Consider the following 17,201-nt stretch of genomic DNA (forward strand, 5'->3'; position numbering starts at 1 on the left):
TCCATCCCTTTGGGATCAGCCCCTTTTCCCCCTCGGCAGCGGGGTGGGATCCCCGCACCCAGCCGGGGCTGACTCTGCCTTCCCCAAACCCCTGCTCAGCCGAACCGATTTATTTCAGCTCTTATGGGACAGGAGGGGAATTGCTCTGGGCTCAGCTTTTGGACCCCTCCTCTGATCCATCATCCCTCGGGAATTTTCGGGATCTCCGGTGCTTCCCTGCTGCTCTTTCCCCCGCTGTGCGTGTGGCTCCCAGCACGGAGGGGCTGGAGGGGAGCCGCGGTTTTGGGTGGAATCAGTGGGATTTCGAGGCCTCTTATCCGTAAGTGTGACGTGCACGAGGTGACTCTGGTGGCACCCGGCCAGCACAGGAGCAGCTCTGCCACCCCAGGCACGTCACTGCCCGGGATCCGTCCGTCCTGGAGGAGGGACTGGAGGAATGGAGGAATTCTCTTCTCCCCTCAGGGGGAAGAGAAGCTGAGAGTGCCTCTGCTCCAGCCCTGCTGCTCCCGGTGGGATTTTCTCTCTTTTCTGGGCTTTTCGGCTCAGAGATTTCACCCGAGGGCAGCGATTCCAGCACGAGGCCTTCTCCTTGTGGCACTGGGAATTCCGGAAATCCCAGTGGGGGCCGGGCCCTGACTCCCTGCCTGGAGAGATTCCCTCTCCACACTCCAGGAACTCTCACCGAGGTCAGGACAGACATAAATCCTGGCAGGATGATCCACGGCTGCTCCCAGTCCCAGCTTGATGGATGAGCCCAAGCCAGCAGGAATGAGGTCCCCAGGCCTCAGGGCAATGGGGTTGTCCCAAAAAACATCCCCAGGCCTTTGGAACCAAGTTCTTTGGGTGAAATCGGGGTGTGAACACCCTCAGGGCAGCCCATGGAGGTGTCAGAGGTGTCACTGCTGCTTTCCCAGCTGGAATTTTGTGTGGTTTTACTTTCAGGGAGAGCTCTGTGCATCCCAAAAAAAAGTGTCCAAGTGCTTTTTTGGGCTTTTTCTGCTTTCCTCAGCCTGGTGGGGGATCCAGACTGGACAATCCCTGCAGGAATTGCCCAGACAGAGCAGAGGCCACGCTGAATTTCCTGGGGGAGTTTGTGATTCACCAATTCCCAGGACGCAGCTCCAGTTCCTGGGAGACGGATCCATGCAATGCCCTCCCACCGACACTGGCACTGCCTCAGCCAGACCAGGGTCTCTCCCACCTCCCCTGCCCCCTGCCCCATGCCTGAGGGTGATTCCCAGTGAGGAGAGATGGATTAAGCCTGGAAAAGGCCCCGGGGCTGCCCCAGAGCTCTGGAGTGCCCTGGGCTGTGGCATCGCGGGGGACAGAGGCAGAGATCCCAAATCTCTGGGGTCTCCTCTCCACAATTCCAGCTCCTCCCCGATTCACGGGTGGGCAGCAGGGTCCCCTCCCTTCCCCTCCTCCGGTCTGACATCCCAGAGTGAGGTGGGAACAATAGTGAAGAATTGAGAATACAACCCAAAATGTGACTCACTGGGAACTGGGAACACTCTGGGGCCAAACTGGGGGCTGCAGAGCTCCCGGGGCTGCCCTGATTTCCCTCTCCTCCCTCTCCCACCCCGCCAGGGAGCTGGAAATTGGATGGGAAGGGCAGCCAAGGCCCCTGGAGCATCCCGGTCTCTGCCGTGGGCACCCCGAGCCTCGCTCGCCGCTCCCCACAGGTGCCTTGGGTGGCCCTGGCAGTGTCCCCGGCCGTGTCCCCTCCCGAGGTGACCCTGAGTGCCACACCCGCCCTGCCCTTCCCCAGGGCGCCGGCGTGGCGTGGGCGGGTGCCAGGAGGGGGGAGAGGGACCGGGGGGGTTTCAAAGTTCGCCCTTTCCCACCCCTTTGTCCCTTTCCTTATTGCAGGGGCGCGGCCGGGGAGGAGGGTGAGGAGGAAGGAGAGGGGAGGGAGGGAGGCAAGGAGGCAGCGAGGGGGGGGGACGCTCTGGAGTCTCCCCATTCCCTCTCCGGGATGCAGCCGGTGCTGGGGGGCTCCAGGGATTCCAGGGGCTCCAGGGATTCCAGGGGCTCCAGGGATTCCGGAGACTAGAGGGGCTCCAAGGATTCCAGAGGCTCTGGGGGACTCTAAGGACTCCGGGAATTCCGGGGATTCCAGGGGCTCCAGGGGCTCCAAGAACTCCGGGAACTCCGGGGATTCCAGGGGCTCCAGGGGCTCCAAGGACTCCGGGGGATCTGGGGGCTCTGGGGACTCCAAGGACTCCGGGAATTCCGAGGACTCCAGGTGTTCCAGAGGCTCCAGGGGATTCCGGGAGCTCCGGGTTCCTGCCCAGTTTTCCCCGTTCAATGGTAACCCAACCCCAAATCCAGGTGTTTATTCCCAACCCCAAATCCAGGTGTTTATTCCCTGGCAGCTCCCTGGCGCCCCATTCCCGGCCCTCGGCACCGTGCGGCCGATGCCGAATCCGTTCGGTTTGGGGAATAAAGGCGTCGCTGCGGATCCTGGAAAGGTTTCTTGCCAGGACGGTGGGGAAACGGTGCCAGGACGAGAGACGGAGCTGTTTGTTCACAGCCAGACTCCATCGGGCCCCGCGCGTGGGGACAATGCCGGGGTTGTCGCTTCCCGAGCCGGACCGGGCGCTTCTCATTCCGCTTCCCAGGGCCACAATCCCGTCCTTTTCCAAAGGGCCTTTCCACAGGGAAAGCATCCCCCCGAGCCCGGCGTTCCCAGCGGGTTTTGCTCCCCTCATTCCCATCCCCATGAAGGGAGGATTTTGGGTTCCCGTCCCGGTCCCGCTGGGTTTTTGGGGGGTTCTGGGACCTTTTTGGAGTCAAAATCCCGCAGGTTTCACACCTGGACCGGGAGCCGGGGTAGGGATGGCAGAAGGAATTCCTGTGGATTCAGGAAAGAGCTGATTTAGGGCTGAAGGAATCACGTCTGAATTATTCATGTCTGAATAATTGATGCGGCTGCAGGTGAATTCAAATGGAGCCGGTCCCGCCTAATGAATAAATCCAGGGAATCAGAGGCGGTCGAGACCCAGGAATTCCATGCCCATAAAGGATCAAGGATTTCATATTCCCCGCTTTTAACGCCCTCCTGCTGAACCAGGACCCGGCCGGGCAGCGGGGACCTTGCAGGGCTGAAATCTCCCGTCAATCCCAACATCGACGCCCCGAGCCTGTTCCACTCGTTTCCCCTAAAAATCCCTGGAAATTCCTGCTGTTCTCCCTCTGCCGCCGCCACGGCCTCGGGGCATTTGTGGGGCGAACCAGCCAGAACGATCAGCGTGGCCAGAACTCGGCAGATTCTTATTTTCTGTATTTTTTGAGGGGGTGCCCGCTCGATTCTGAGCATTCCGGGGCCCCGAGTTCCTCTCCCTGCGCTTGCTGTTTTCATCCCGGTGCCTCCCGCGGGGGGAAAACCACGGGGAAATATTAACGAAACCCCTCCAATCATAATTAAAACCCAACACCCCTCTGCGAGCTGCACCGCGAGGTTTTAATAAATTCTATTAAGTGTTGGAATAAATATCAACCTAATCATTGATTGGTTATTGTTAATACTGGTGCAGTAATAACTCTGTTAATAAAACTAGTATCAGTGCATTGTATTTATTATAATAAGAAGAATTAACAAAATATCATCCCGAGGATCTTTTTAATTGATATCTGCTTATGGATATGTCCCAAAAAGTTGTGGGAAGGCGTCGTCAGCGTCACAAATTCTGGACGCCTCTTGCGAATAAAACCACAAATTTACCTTTTCTCTGGTGCAGAGGGAGGAAAAGTTTATTGCCATCCTCGCCTTCAGTTCAGTCTGCGCCAAACCGCCAAAAAAACCCCTCAAAACCCCACAAAAAACCCCCAAACCCAACAACAAACCCACCTCCAACCCCACTAAAAAGCACTGAGAAAACACCGCAAAAAAAGGAGAAATAATTATAAAATTATAATTTTTTAAGCTTTTTTTTTTTGTTTCCCGAATTCCCCTAAATCCCAAGGTTTTCCCTCCCTCCTTCTCTGGGATAATCCAGCTTTTTTATCCATCCCGGGAAAACGGGGGCGGTTTGTCCTCCCTCGCTTTGCCGTCACCGACTTTGGGGCTCCCCGGGGAACCCGCAGCCCCCGCCGGGCTTTGGGGGTGAATTTCCCCCCCAGAATTCCCAATTCCCGGCAGGAAAGGTGCGCTGGGAGGTGGGAAAGGTGCGCTTTTATCCCGCTCCTTCCTCCCTCCCCGGCTCCCAACAGGATCCAGCTCCCGCCTCGAGCGCAACCGCTCGGTTTTGTGTTAATTATCCCATTAATTAGAATTAAACCAAAGCAAAGTGCCCCCAAAAGTGCCCCCCAAAGGTGCCAATGTCGCCACGGATTTCAGGTTTTTCGGGAACAAAGCCGGCGCCACCTCCACGCGTAAATTCTGGATTATTTCGCTTTCGTTTTCTTCTTTGTTTTTCTTCTTCTTCCCGACAAATTTATCCCGGAGGGGTCCTTGGGATCCCGGCGGGGAACGGGATCCGCTTGGAAAACCTCCAAATTTCCCTCCTGGAGTCACTTCTGGGATGGAACAACGCAGCTTCCAGCCGCCTCTCCCATCCTTTCCACATCCCGGTTTCCAGGCGGTCTCTGCCACCTTCGCGTTCTCCACCAAGGAGAATCCATCCCCCGCTCCCCCCTTAAATCATCCGGATTAAACAACCCGGATGTGAAAAATTAAAGATTCCAGCGCGGTCAGAAATTAAAAATTAAATCACTGCCTTTGGAGCAGTTATCTATAAACCGCTTTTTTCCTCCCCCTTGGAATTTCTTTCCGCGTCCAGGTTATTTTTCCTTATTCCCACCCTGAGGCATCTCCCCGTGCTGTCGTGCCAGGTGGTTTTGTGCTGTTTGGGGCTCACTGATCACGATTTCCACTCCAAAACAATTCCGCTTTCGGGCAGCTCTGATTGGTTTTAGCTCGTTAAAAGTCCGGATATTGAAACTCCCAGCTCCCAGATTTTTTCTGGGATTTTTTCCTGGCCGCAGAGCCCCACACCTGAGCAGTTCCCCACCTCTCCTGGGAATTTTGCTGCTCTCAAACCACATTTTCCTCCTCATTTTAGCCCAATTCTTGCCGCTGATCCAGGCACGATTTCAGGTAAGATTCCCAAAGCATAATTTCAGCTCAAATAAATTCTCGAGGCCACATCAAAAAGCCCTTCCGAGCTCATCTTCATCCATTCCCGGTGGGAAAAGTCCTCGCAGCCCTGCCCAGAGCGGTGTCCTCGGAGCCGAAGCAGATCCTGGCACACCCACACCTCACCTGGCCGCCCATTCCCAAAATAATCCGAATTTTTCAACGCCCGTGCCCACATTTCATCCCAGCGGGAGAGGCAGCGCTGCCTCCTCACCACATCAGAGCTTCCCAACCGCTTCCCAAATCCCGGCGCTGTTCCCCGTCATTCCCAACAACCTCCGGCTCCTCCCGGAGCCTTTGAGGAGTGCCAGGGCCATAAAATCCTGGTGCGAGCGATGTTCCCACCCTGGGATTTAATGGGATCGCGTTTTCGTGCTCCCAGAGCTGCTCTGTTGGACTCGGCGTGTGACCCCGCCGCCGGTGGCTTCACGTTTTTCATTCTTTCATTCATTTTTTCCTCAGTTTTTCCTAAATTTCCCCTAATTTTCCTTAATTTTCCTTCATTTAAAATTCATTTTCCATTAATTTTCCGTTTATTTTCCTCCGTTCTCTTTCATTTTTCCTTCATTTTCCCTCCATTTCCCTCCATTTTTTTTTTCATTTTTCCTTCATTTTTCCTTCATTTTTCCTTCATTTTTTCTTCATTTCCCTTCATTTTTCCTTCCTTTCCCTTCATTTTTCCTTCATTTTCCATTCCTTCCCCCCTCAGTTATTTTTTTTTTCCAGGAAAAAGATGAAGAAGTGACTATTTCCCCCTCCTGGATCTCTTTGCCTGAATTCCTCCTTTTTCCACTCAGACATTTCACTCAGGCCACAAAATTCGGTTTCTTTTCTCGAAGAAAATGCGGTTTTATCGCCGATATCCTAAAGAAAACCCCTCTTTTCTCCCCCTCATGCCCATATTTGCTGGGTTAAACCACCCAGGACTCCACACGAGGGCCCTCCCGGCCCTGCTGCGAGGGAGGAAATCCAGAAGAATTCCAGCGGGGAGGAGCCGGAGCCCTCCAGCAGCGCCATCCCCGCCTGGAACATCCATCCCCAGAGCACACAGCTCCCGAAATCCCAAAAGCCGCGTTCCCAAAGGCGGCCCGAGCCTCGCCAGCTGCGCAGGGGCGCTGGGACCGGCGCATTCCCGAGCTCCGCGGACGCGATTCCAGCGCTTTGGCTCCGGAGCCGCGGCCAGGAGCTGCTTTTGCTCGGAGCCACGCTGGGAATGGCTCAGAGCTCCCCAAATCCCATTTTCCGCTCCCCAAATCCCATTTCCACTGCCCAGAGCTCTGCCCCGAGCCTGGCCGAGCTCGTGCTGCTCCCGGCCCGGGCAGAGCTTCATTAAAATGCTGCTAATTGGGGGCCGTTTGGAGCGACGACCTCGTGGCATCAGTTCATTTACTCATCTCTTCATCTGTCCATCCATTTATTCATCTCTTTATTAATTTATTCATCTCTTTATTCATTTATTTATCCATTTATTCATCTCTTTATCCATTTATTAATCTATTTATTCATTTATTTATCTATGCATTCATTTATTAATCTCTTTATCCATTTATTCATCTCTTTATTAATTTATTCATCTCTTTATTCATTTATTCATTTATTTATCCATTTATTCATCTATGCATTAATTTATTAATCTCTTTATCCATTTATTAATCTCTTTATCCATTTATGAATCTATTTATCCATTTATTCATCTATTCATCTATTTATCCATTTTTAATCTATTTATCCATTTATTAATCTATTAACCAATTTTTCATCTATTTATCTATTTATTCGTCTCTTTATCTATTTCTTAATCTCTTTATCCATTTAATAATCTATTTATCAATTTAGTAATATATTATCCTTTTTTCATCTCTTTATCAATTTTTATCTATTTATTAATTTGTTAATCTATTTATTCATTTACTCATTCTATTTATTCATTTATTCATCTATTTATCCATTTATGAATCTATTTATGCATTTTTCATCTATTTATATTTTTTCATCAATTTATTAATTTATTAATCCATTTATGAATTTATTAACCATTAATTCATTTTTTCATCTATTTATCCATTTATCAATCCATTTATTAATCCATGTATTAATTTATTAATCAATTATCAATTTACTCATTCTATTTATCCATTTATTAATTCTATTTATTAATTTATTCATTAATTATTCGATCAATTAATGGATTTTAAATCACCCTCCCCACCCTGGCGCTGCTCAAACCCAGGGGCTGCCAGCACCCCACACCGCCCCCACCTCGATTTTTCTGGCTCCTTCCTCAAATATCCCAAATCCTTCGTCCTGCCCCACCTGGAATTGGGAATTTTGGGATCCAGGCTGGAAATTCCTGCGGTTTCCGGGGTGCAGAACCCCCCCTGCAGCAACACGGGGGTGCAAAATGGGATTGAAGGGATTTATTTGTGCCTGAAAATGGCAAAAAATGGGATGGAAGGGGTTTGTTTGTACCTGAAATTGGGAAAATGGGAGCGAAGGGGTTTGTTTGTACTGGAAAACGGGAAAATGGGATGGAAGGGGTTTGTTTGTACTGGAAAATGGGAAAATGGGATGGAAGGGTTCTGTTTGTACTGGAAAATGGGAAAATGGGATGGAAGGGGTTTGTTTGTACCTGAAATTGGGAAAATGGGATGGAAGGGGTTTGTTTGTACTGGAAAATGGGAAAATGGGATGGAAGAGGTTTCTCTGCACCTGGAATTGGGAAAATGGGATGGAAGGGTTTTCTCTGCACCTGGAATCGGGAGCAATTCCCGCTCCTGCTGTTCTTCTGGTGCACCGGTGACCCACGAGCTCGGGGCCTGAACACCCCCAGGATAACAGGAACTGGGATTTTAGGGCTCAGAAGGGATCAGGATGAACCCCAGCACCTTCCCCACAAAGAAACCCCTTTTTCCCCGTTTTTCTCACGACTCCTCTTTCCCAGCTCTCATCCCCAAGGAATTAAAAATGACAAAACAACTTCATCTTCCTGCTGGAAGTTTGATTCCCGCTGGGAAGCGCCGGGAATTCGGCACCACAGGGAGGGGATCCCAGGACCAACCAAACGTCTTCTGGCCAAAGTCTGAGCCCAACCTCGGCTGAGGGGCAGCCCCAAATCCTCATTTTCCTTTGGATGAACTCCGGGATGGAATAACGGAGGGGACGAGGGCAGAGCCTCTGCTGGGTGACACCGACCCCGTTTTGTGGCGCTGGAAAAACAACCCCGAGCCCGGCACCCTCCGGACCCCGCTCGGTGACCCCGAGGTGGGGCTGGGGCTGCTCCTGGGATGGAAACGTGATGGAAAATCAGGTTGGAGGTGACTTCTGGGAGCAGAACCTGATGGAAAATGAGCCCTGAGGCGACGCCTGGGATGGAAATCCAATGGAAAATGAGCTCTGAGGAGGATCCTGGGATGGAAATGTGATGGAAAATGAGATCCGAGGTGGATCCTGGGAGCAGAACCTGATGGAAAATGAGATCCGAGGCGGCTCCTGGGATGGAAACCCGATGGAAAATCAGATTGGAGGTGACTCCTGGGAGCAGAACCCGATGGAAAATGAGCTCTGAGGTGGCTCCTGGGATGGAAACCCGATGGAAAATGAGCTCTGAGGTGGATCCTGGGATGGAAATCCAATGGAAAATGAGCTCTGAGGTGGCTCCTGGGATGGAAACCCGATGGAAAATGAGATCCGAGGTGGATCCTGGGATGGAAATCCAATGGAAAATGAGATCCGAGGTGGCTCCTGGGATGGAAACCCGATGGAAAATGAGATCCGAGGTGGATCCTGGGATGGAAATCCAATGGAAAATGAGATCCGAGGTGGCTCCTGGGATGGAAACCCGATGGAAAATGAGCTCTGAGGTGGCTCCTGGGATGGAAATCCAATGGAAAATGAGATCCGAGGTGGCTCCTGGGATGGAAACCCGATGGAAAATGAGCTCTGAGGTGGCTCCTGGGATGGAAATCCAATGGAAAATGAGATCCGAGGTGGCTCCTGGGATGGAAACCCGATGGAAAATGAGCTCTGAGGTGGCTCCTGGGAGCAGAACCCGATGGAAAATGAGCTCAGGCATGGAGCAGCTTCTCCTTCCAGCGGGGTTGAAGCCCGGCTGCTTCCCCTGTCCTTACACAAGAAGGCGCCGTGGTCGTTCTCCATCGTGATTTTAAGGAGCTCTGTTCCCATTTGGGCACTGAGGGCATTAATCTGACTTTTCAGAAGTATTAACAACCAGAAACGGGAGGAATTGCCAAAAAATTGGAAGGAATGGCCAAAAATTGGAAGGAATGGCCAGAAATTAGAAGGAATGGCCAAAAATTAGAAGGAATGGCCAGAAACTGGAAGGAATTGACGGAAATTGGAAGGAATTGCCCAAAAAATTGAAGGAATTTCCAAAATTGGAAGGCATTTCGAAAATTGGAAGGCATTGCCAGATTACCAATAATTACCAAATTAACGCTGAGATTTCGGGCTGGAATTGATCCAGGCCAGCTCAGATTCCGGAGTTTGGGATATTTCAGGTGGAGATGCTCACGGATTACCAATTCCCAGGGAATTAAATTCAAGGCATTTCACATCCAGCTGCTCCTCGTGCTGCAAACCCCAATCCCGAGATCAATTCCATCGTTTTGGTGGCATTTCCAGCACCCTCCATGCTCCTGAAGCTGCCTCACAGAAACCCCAAACCGGATTTTTTGGAAGAGACTGAAATCCTGGGATGGAACAAATCCCAAATTGCCTCCCCCAGGTGCTCTTCAGCTTGGGAAACATCCCAAAAAATCCTCATTTCTGGCAGGAGATTTGTCCTGTGCTGCCTCCCGAGGCTCAGATCGACGGCAGCACCTCCTTGTCAAGGCTTTTCCTGGCAAATATAAAATCCCTGGAGTTCATCCATCACTCCTGAGGCCGCTTCCATGCCCGGGATGTTCCCGATGAATCATCTCCCACAGGAGCAAATTGATTCAGCAGCGCCCGATCCTTCACCCCTGAACGGCTTTAGAATGAAAATCAAGGATTTGGGGTGTTTTTTTCCTCGGGATAACAAATGGAGGACGCAGCGCTGAGTCAGAGGAGAAAATCGGAATTATCTGCAGCTCTCCTGGGCACAAAGACCTGGAAAGGCACAAATTCCAAAGCCTGGAATTGGAGAAGGAATCCAGGTTTTAAAGGCCTGGGATTAGGAAAGGAATGAAGGTTTTGAGGGCCTGGAATGAGGAAAGAAATCCAGAATTTAGAAACCTGGAATTAGGGAAGAAATTGATGGTTTTGAGGCCTGGGATTAGAAAAGGAATTGAGGTTTTGGAGGCCTGGGATGAGGAAAGGAATTGAGGTTTTGGAGGCCGGGGATGAGGAAAGGAATCGAGGTTTTGGAGGCCTGGAATGAAGAAAGAAATCCAGGATTTAGGAGCCTGGAATTAGGGAAGAAATTGATGGTTTTGAGGCCTGGGATTAGAAAAGGAATTGAGGTTTTGGCGGCCTGGGATTAGGAAAGGAAAGAAATTGATGGTTTTGAGGCCTGGGATTAGAAAAGGAATTGAGGTTTTGGCGGCCTGGGATTAGGAAAGGAATTGAGGTTTTGAGGCCTGGGATTAGAAAAGGAATTGAGGTTTTGGCGGCCTGGGATTAGGAAAGGAATCGAGGTTTTGGAGGCCTGGAATGAGGAAAGGAATCCAGGATTTAGAAACCTGGAATTAGGGAAGAAATTGATGGTTTTGAGGCCTGGGATTAGAAAAGGAATTGAGGTTTTGGAGGCCTGGGATGAGGAAAGGAATTGAGGTTTTGGAGGCCGGGGATGAGGAAAGGAATCGAGGTTTTGGAGGCCGGGGATGAGGAAAGGAATGAAGGTTTTGGAGGCCTGGGATGAGAAATCCGAGGGGTTTTTCCCTCCTGCCCCGAGCCTGGGATCTCCTGGACGAGGATTTGGAGCCCTTCCCGAGGGATCCCTCCTGCCCCAACCCCTTTGGGATTTCTTTGGGCTCCCCTGGTTTATTCGGAGCTGTGCTGGATTTCCGGGCACGCAGAGGGGGAGCCCGGTCAGGGGCACCCCGAGCTGGATCCCTGAGCTCAGAGGCGACGGAAATTCCGGGATTTGGGGTTCACCAAGCCACAAATCTTTATTTAAACTGGGGGAAAACCCCTCGGTTTTTATCCGCCCTGTCCTTGGTAAAATGTTGGGGTTTTAGAGATTTGGGAATCGCGGCTGGGACTGAGCCCGTTCCAGCCCCGGGAGCAGCGAGAGAGGAGCTGGAATTTGAGCCACGTCCCGCCCCTTCCAGCCCTAAAAGTGCCACCGACGGGGAGCCGGGAGCAGCATTCCCGCTTTCCCGGAGATTCGCTGGAGTCTGTCCCCCTCTGCCGGCCGAGAACGCCCGAGAGCCAAAACATTCGCAGGGAAAAAAGTGGGGAGAGAGAGGCTGGGAAATAAAAATGAAAATAAGAATGAAAATAAAAATGAAAATAAAAATGAAAATAAAAATGAAAATGAAAATAAAATTAAAAAAAAAGTAAAAATAAAAATAAAAAATTAAAAAATTAAAATTAAAATTAAAATTAAAATTAAAAATAAATAAAAATAAAAATAAAAATAAAAATAAAAATAAAAATAAAAATAAAAAATAAATAAAAATAAAAATAAAAACAAAAATAGAAATAGAAATAGAAATAAAAAATAAATAAAAATAAATAATAAAAATAAAAATAAAAATAAAAACAAAGTAAAAATAAAAATAAAAATAAAAATAAAGTAAAAATAGAAATAGAAATAGAAATAAAAATTAAAAAAAAAAATAAAAGTAAAGTAAAAGTAAAAAAAAAGAAAATGACGATGAAAATGAAAAAATGCAATAAAGATCATAAAACCAATAAAAATCATAAAACAATAACGTCAATAATAAAGAAAATTCAAATAAAAATTTAAAAAATTAAAATAAAATTATAAATAAAAATAATATCAATGACAATAAAATTAATAAGAATGAGAATAATAAAAAGAACGAAAAATAACAGAGATAAAAATAAGAATAAAAGTGAGAATAAAAATAATAAAAAATTAATAAGAACAAAAATAAATGATAATAATGATGATAATGATGATAATAATGATATTTTAATAATAATAAATATCAGTCCACACCAGATTGTGTTCCAGGATCAACCGGATTTTATCCGGGTGTTCCCAACAATTGGGGCTTGGATTTGCCATTCGGGATAATCCAATCCCTGGATTTTTAACACGGGCAGCTGGCACAGAACGGCTTTGGCCTAGAAAATCCAGATTTTAATAAAACCATCTCTGATGTGCGCCCGAAATCGCAGCCCCGCCGCTCCAGGCAGGGATTCAAAGCAAACAGGATCCCGGAAAAGGGTGAAATTCCAGGAATTTCGGTGGCAAACGCGGATTTGGGCGGAGCTGGGGCGACGCCGCCGCTCAATCTCTGCTCTGATCCTCGATACAATTTTCATTTTGATTTCATTTGCGTCCTGCTCAGGCCGAGGAGCCTCAATCGTTCCAACCTCACTGACTGAGAACGCTCCAAATCCATGGAAAAAGGGTTTAAAGGAGGAGCTGGGAATGGTTAAGGTCGGAAAAGACCTCTGAGGTCACCGCGTCCCTCATTCCAAGGCCAGCCCTGACCTCGGCCCATCCGGAGGGGCTTCAAATCCCTCCGGGAATGGGAATTCCATCGCCTTCCCAGTGCTGGGATCAGGGATCATCCCAGCTGCTGGATCTGCGGGCAGAAAACTCCAGGAGAATGGCAGAGGAAAAGCTTGGAGTAGGAAAAAAAATGGGAAAAATTGGGTGGGAATAAAGATAAGAAACGCTGTGAAAAAGTGGAATTGTTGTGTCCTGGTGATCCAAGATTACCTGGAAAACTCCGGGAATGGGAACATCTCCTTAGAGGGAGGAAAAGCAGAGTTTAATTAGGAATGGGAGGAATTTGATCTCCAGGCAAGAACGGAAACGAGCCCCGCGGAGAACAAACTCCCCCAGAGGCCCTTCCTTCCTGATTTTCCTTCCTGATTTTCCTTCCTGATTTTCCTTCCCGATTTTCCTTCCCGATTTTCCTTCCCGATTTTCCTTCCCGATTTTCCTTCCCGATCTTCCTTCCTGATCTTCCTTCCTGATTTTTCTTCCCCATTTTCCTTCCTGATTTTCCTTCCCCATTTTCCTTCCCCATTTTCCTTCCCCATTTTCCTTCCCCATTTTCCTTCCCCATTTTCCTTCCTGATTTTCCTTCCTGATTTTCCTTTCTGATTTTCCTTCCCCATTTTCCTTCCCCATTTTCCTTCCTGATTTTCCTTCCTGATTTTCCTTCCCGATCTTCGCTTGCTTGAGCTCCTTCATTTCTCCAGCAGCAAAACCCAAAGCGAGCTGGGAAAAGCTCCGGGAGAGATCTGGAGGCTCAGCCAAGCGTGGGAGGATGCTCAGGGAGAAAAGCCCCGATCCCGATCCCTCCGGGAGCACCTTGGGAATGTCCCGGGATTTTTCCAGCAGAATGAACTCAGCTTTGGCTAATGGGATAATCTGGGAATATTCTGCTTTTTTCCCTTCCTGTGTATTTTTTTCCAAGCAGAATTAACTCAGCTCTGGATAACGGGATAATTTGGGATTATTCCTGTTTTTCCTTTCCCACATCTTTTGTTGCCGGCGGAATTAACTCAGCTCTCATAAATGGAATAATTTAGGAATATTCTGCTTTTTCCCTTCCCACGTCTTTTTTCCCCGGCAAAATTAACTCAGCTCTGGAGAATGGGATATTTGGGAATATTCTGCTTTTTCCCTTCCCATATATTTTTTCCAAGCAGAATTAACTCAGCTCTGGAGAATGGGATAATTTGGGAATATTCCTGGTTTTCCTTTCCCATATCTTTTTTCCTGGCGGGATTAACTCCGCTCTCATCAATGGAATCATTCCTCAGCTCGGGGCAGGAATAAATAAATGAACTCGGGGTTGCAGAGGGACCAGAGCTCCTCCCTCCCCCCCGCCCCATCCCGGTCAATCTGCGGAGTTTCTTAATTAAGCACGGGAGATTTAATGGCTCTGAGGCGCCCGGCCCGATCCCATTACTCGGAAGAACCCAATAAATGAGGCTCAACAGTTTCCATTCCGCTCCGGCTCAATCTCATCAGCGCCACAATTCCGGGAATCAGCATTTTCCGGGGGGGATGAGCCCCCTGCCCGGGCAGCTCCCGCTCTCCAGCCAATTATCAGCTGAGTTAATTCCCGGCTGGAATGATCCCGAACCTTCCCAGCCCGCAGCTCCTTCCAGAAGAAGGAAAATGAATTCTTTTTGCATTTAGCACCAGTTTTTGGGGTTTTTTTTCCCTTCTGAAATTCATTTTTCTCGTAAACATCTTTTTATTTTCATTTTTTTTTTTTCCCCTACGGTAAAGCTTCATGGAAAACAGCACCAGAATGATACAAGGTTAATTAATTCTTTCTATCCGGAGGGAATTCTTCCCTGGAGGGTGGGGAGGCGCTGGGATGGAATTCCCAGGGAATCTGGGGCTGCCCCTGGATCCCTGGAAGGGCCCGAGGCCGGGCTGGACGGTGCTTGGAGCAGCCTGGGATGGTGGGAGTTGTCCCTGGATGGGATTTAAGGTCCCTTCCCACCCAAACCCTCCTGGAATTCCAGAACTTTCCAGATCCAGGCATCGCTGCTCCTCTTTTAAAGACAGACAAATGGATTCAGGAGGGGATTTTGGGGAGAAATTCCTCCCTGGGAGGGTGGGGAGGGGCAGGGATGGAATTCCCGGGGAATCTGGGGCTGCCCCATCCCTGGGAGTGTCCCAGGACTCGTTGGATCACCCTGGGATGGTGGGAAGTGTCCCTGGGGCTGGAATATTCCAAGGTTTGGCCGCTTTGGAGCTAGAACTGATTTTTGGAACATTTATTTCCACCAACGGCAGGAAGGGAGCCTGGGCCCGGCCCTGCCCCTCTCCCGCTCCAGCAAATCCCAGTTCCCACTTTCTTTTCCTCCTTTGCCTGTCCTGCCTTCCGTCTCTCCTCGTTTTTCCAGACATTCCATCCTTTCCTTGGAACATCCCCTAAAAACCCCGCAGGGAGCTCGGCTCGGAGCCCACCCAGCCCCGCGTGCCCAAAAGCCCACAAGAAACCCAAGGAAAAGCAAATGTTGCGCCTCGAATGATCCAAAATCCAAACAAGCAGGGAGCTCATTAAGATCTCATCTCAAACTCCGTTAGGAATTACAACGTCCGTCAAAAACGCTTTGGGGAGAAAATTGTTCAGAATAGGACAAGGGAAAATCATCTTTTACGTGCTCGGCTGCTGCTGAGGGATGAAATTTCCCCGTCCCATCCATCCATCCCGAGATCCCTGAATTCCTGTCAAGGTGAAAACCTCCGGAGCCGTTTGGGAGCGGAATAAGCTGGGAAAGGATCATTTTTCTCCTGCCGGCAGTGATGGATCTGCAGGGAATGACCGGGAAATTCCATTTACGGCTCACCCCGGGGCAAGGCTGAAGGAGCTGCTGGAGCCCCGGCTGGGTGACAGAGCAGTAAAACTTGGGAAAAGGGATTATCCTTGGAATTCAGAGGTGGCAGAGCAGCTCCTGGCTGGGTTTGATGTCCCTCTTGGATGTGGGGATGGGAAGAGCCCAGTTTAGGGATAAAAAGTTCAATTTATGGATAAAAATCCTGGTTTTTTCTCAGCAATTGGGCCTCACGTTGTCCTGACTCTGAGGAGGGAACCGGGATCAATGGACACAACAGGAATTAGGGAATGTTGGCATTACAGCATCCTTTTAATGGAGATTTTCTAGGCTGGTGTCCAAGGAATTCCTGGAAGTGTCGCTCGGTGCTCTGGGCTGGGGATTGGGCACAGGTTGATAATCCCGGATTGCTTTTCTAACCTCAGCAATCCCGGGATTCTGGGATTGGCCTGGTTTAGGGGATCCTCTGGCCAACCCCTCATAAATTCTACCAAAACCTCCGATTTCTCTCCATCCCAGGATCTTCCCAGCATGAACAGCTCCACTGATATTCCCGAGGATTCCTGGACTACAGCCCTGGACGCTGCTTTGTTTGGGTTAGGAACGGAGCCATCGGCAGCGGTTCTTGCTCCCCTCCCGGGGCACGGCTCCAGCAGATCCTGGCAGGAGCTCACAGAGGCGAAACTTGGACTTCTTGCCTGGCTCCAGCCATTCCCGGAGAAATCTGGGAAGCGGGACAAGCTCGCACTCGAGGAAGATTAAACATCGGGGGCGGCGGATCCCCGCGAGGAGCAAATGTTACAACAACAGGGGCCGCAGCGGGGCCCGAAAAGGCTCTGATGGAGCCTGAGCCTAACCCTAACCCTGACCCTGAGCCTAACCCTGACCCTGACCCTAACCCTGACCCTGGGGGCGCCTGGAGCTGCCGCATCCACGCGGGAATTCCGGGAGCCGCTGCCAAACCCTGCGGAAAACAAAACGGAGCGGCCACCGAGGCTCTTGTTTTCCGACAGTTCCAGGGATGAGGGTGAAACAACGCTGCGGGAATGAAAATTTGGGGTGGGCGAATGTCAGTGTGGGAGTTCTGCAGTGGGGTTGGGGCGGGAATGAGGGAGGAAATGTTGGATGGGAGGGTGGGGAGAAGCTGGGATGGAATTCCCGGAGGAGCTGCGGCTGCTCCACGCCTGGAAGTGTCCAAGGCCAGGTTGGGCAGGGCTGGGAGCGCGCTGGGATGGTGGGAGGTGTCCCTGGATGGAGCTGGATGGGATTTCGGGTCCTTCCCGCCCAACCCATGGAATTCCGCGACTGCACCACGATTGTTTCGGCCTCTCCACCCAAGACACGACGCAAACTCCGCCCCGGGGCCCCGTCCCTGATCCAGGAGGGAATTCCGCATCCCAGGAGCCCAAGTGCAGCCCCAACCCGGCTCCCGGGGCTCCTTTTCCCGAGGTTTTTCCCTGGATTTGTCACCCGGGACCGGCACGGACCCAACGCGGCCGGACCGGGACGGCCGGCGCCACGCCCCCTCATTAGCATACTGCCTTCTGATTGGGTAAAGCAAAGGGGAAGTGTTGCTATGGCAACCCAGGATGCGCCGGGGGATGGGGCGTGGCCT

General features: G+C 50.2%; 1 protein-coding gene across 1 annotated transcript in view; it reads right to left on the reverse strand.

Annotated features, from left to right (window-relative positions):
* Nucleotides 1-16,183: 16,183 nt before the first annotated feature.
* Nucleotides 16,184-17,201, reverse strand: part of CALCOCO2 (calcium binding and coiled-coil domain 2) — a 17,150-nt gene continuing 16,132 nt past the window's right edge. Inside the window, exon 12 of the mRNA XM_048322013.1 lies at nucleotides 16,184-16,310. Coding sequence (XP_048177970.1) covers nucleotides 16,184-16,310 — 127 coding nt within the window. The remainder of the gene's footprint in view (nucleotides 16,311-17,201) is intronic.

Source organism: Corvus hawaiiensis, chromosome 1, assembly GCF_020740725.1.
Source record: "Corvus hawaiiensis isolate bCorHaw1 chromosome 1, bCorHaw1.pri.cur, whole genome shotgun sequence".
NCBI classification, from domain to species: Eukaryota; Metazoa; Chordata; class Aves; order Passeriformes; family Corvidae; genus Corvus; species Corvus hawaiiensis.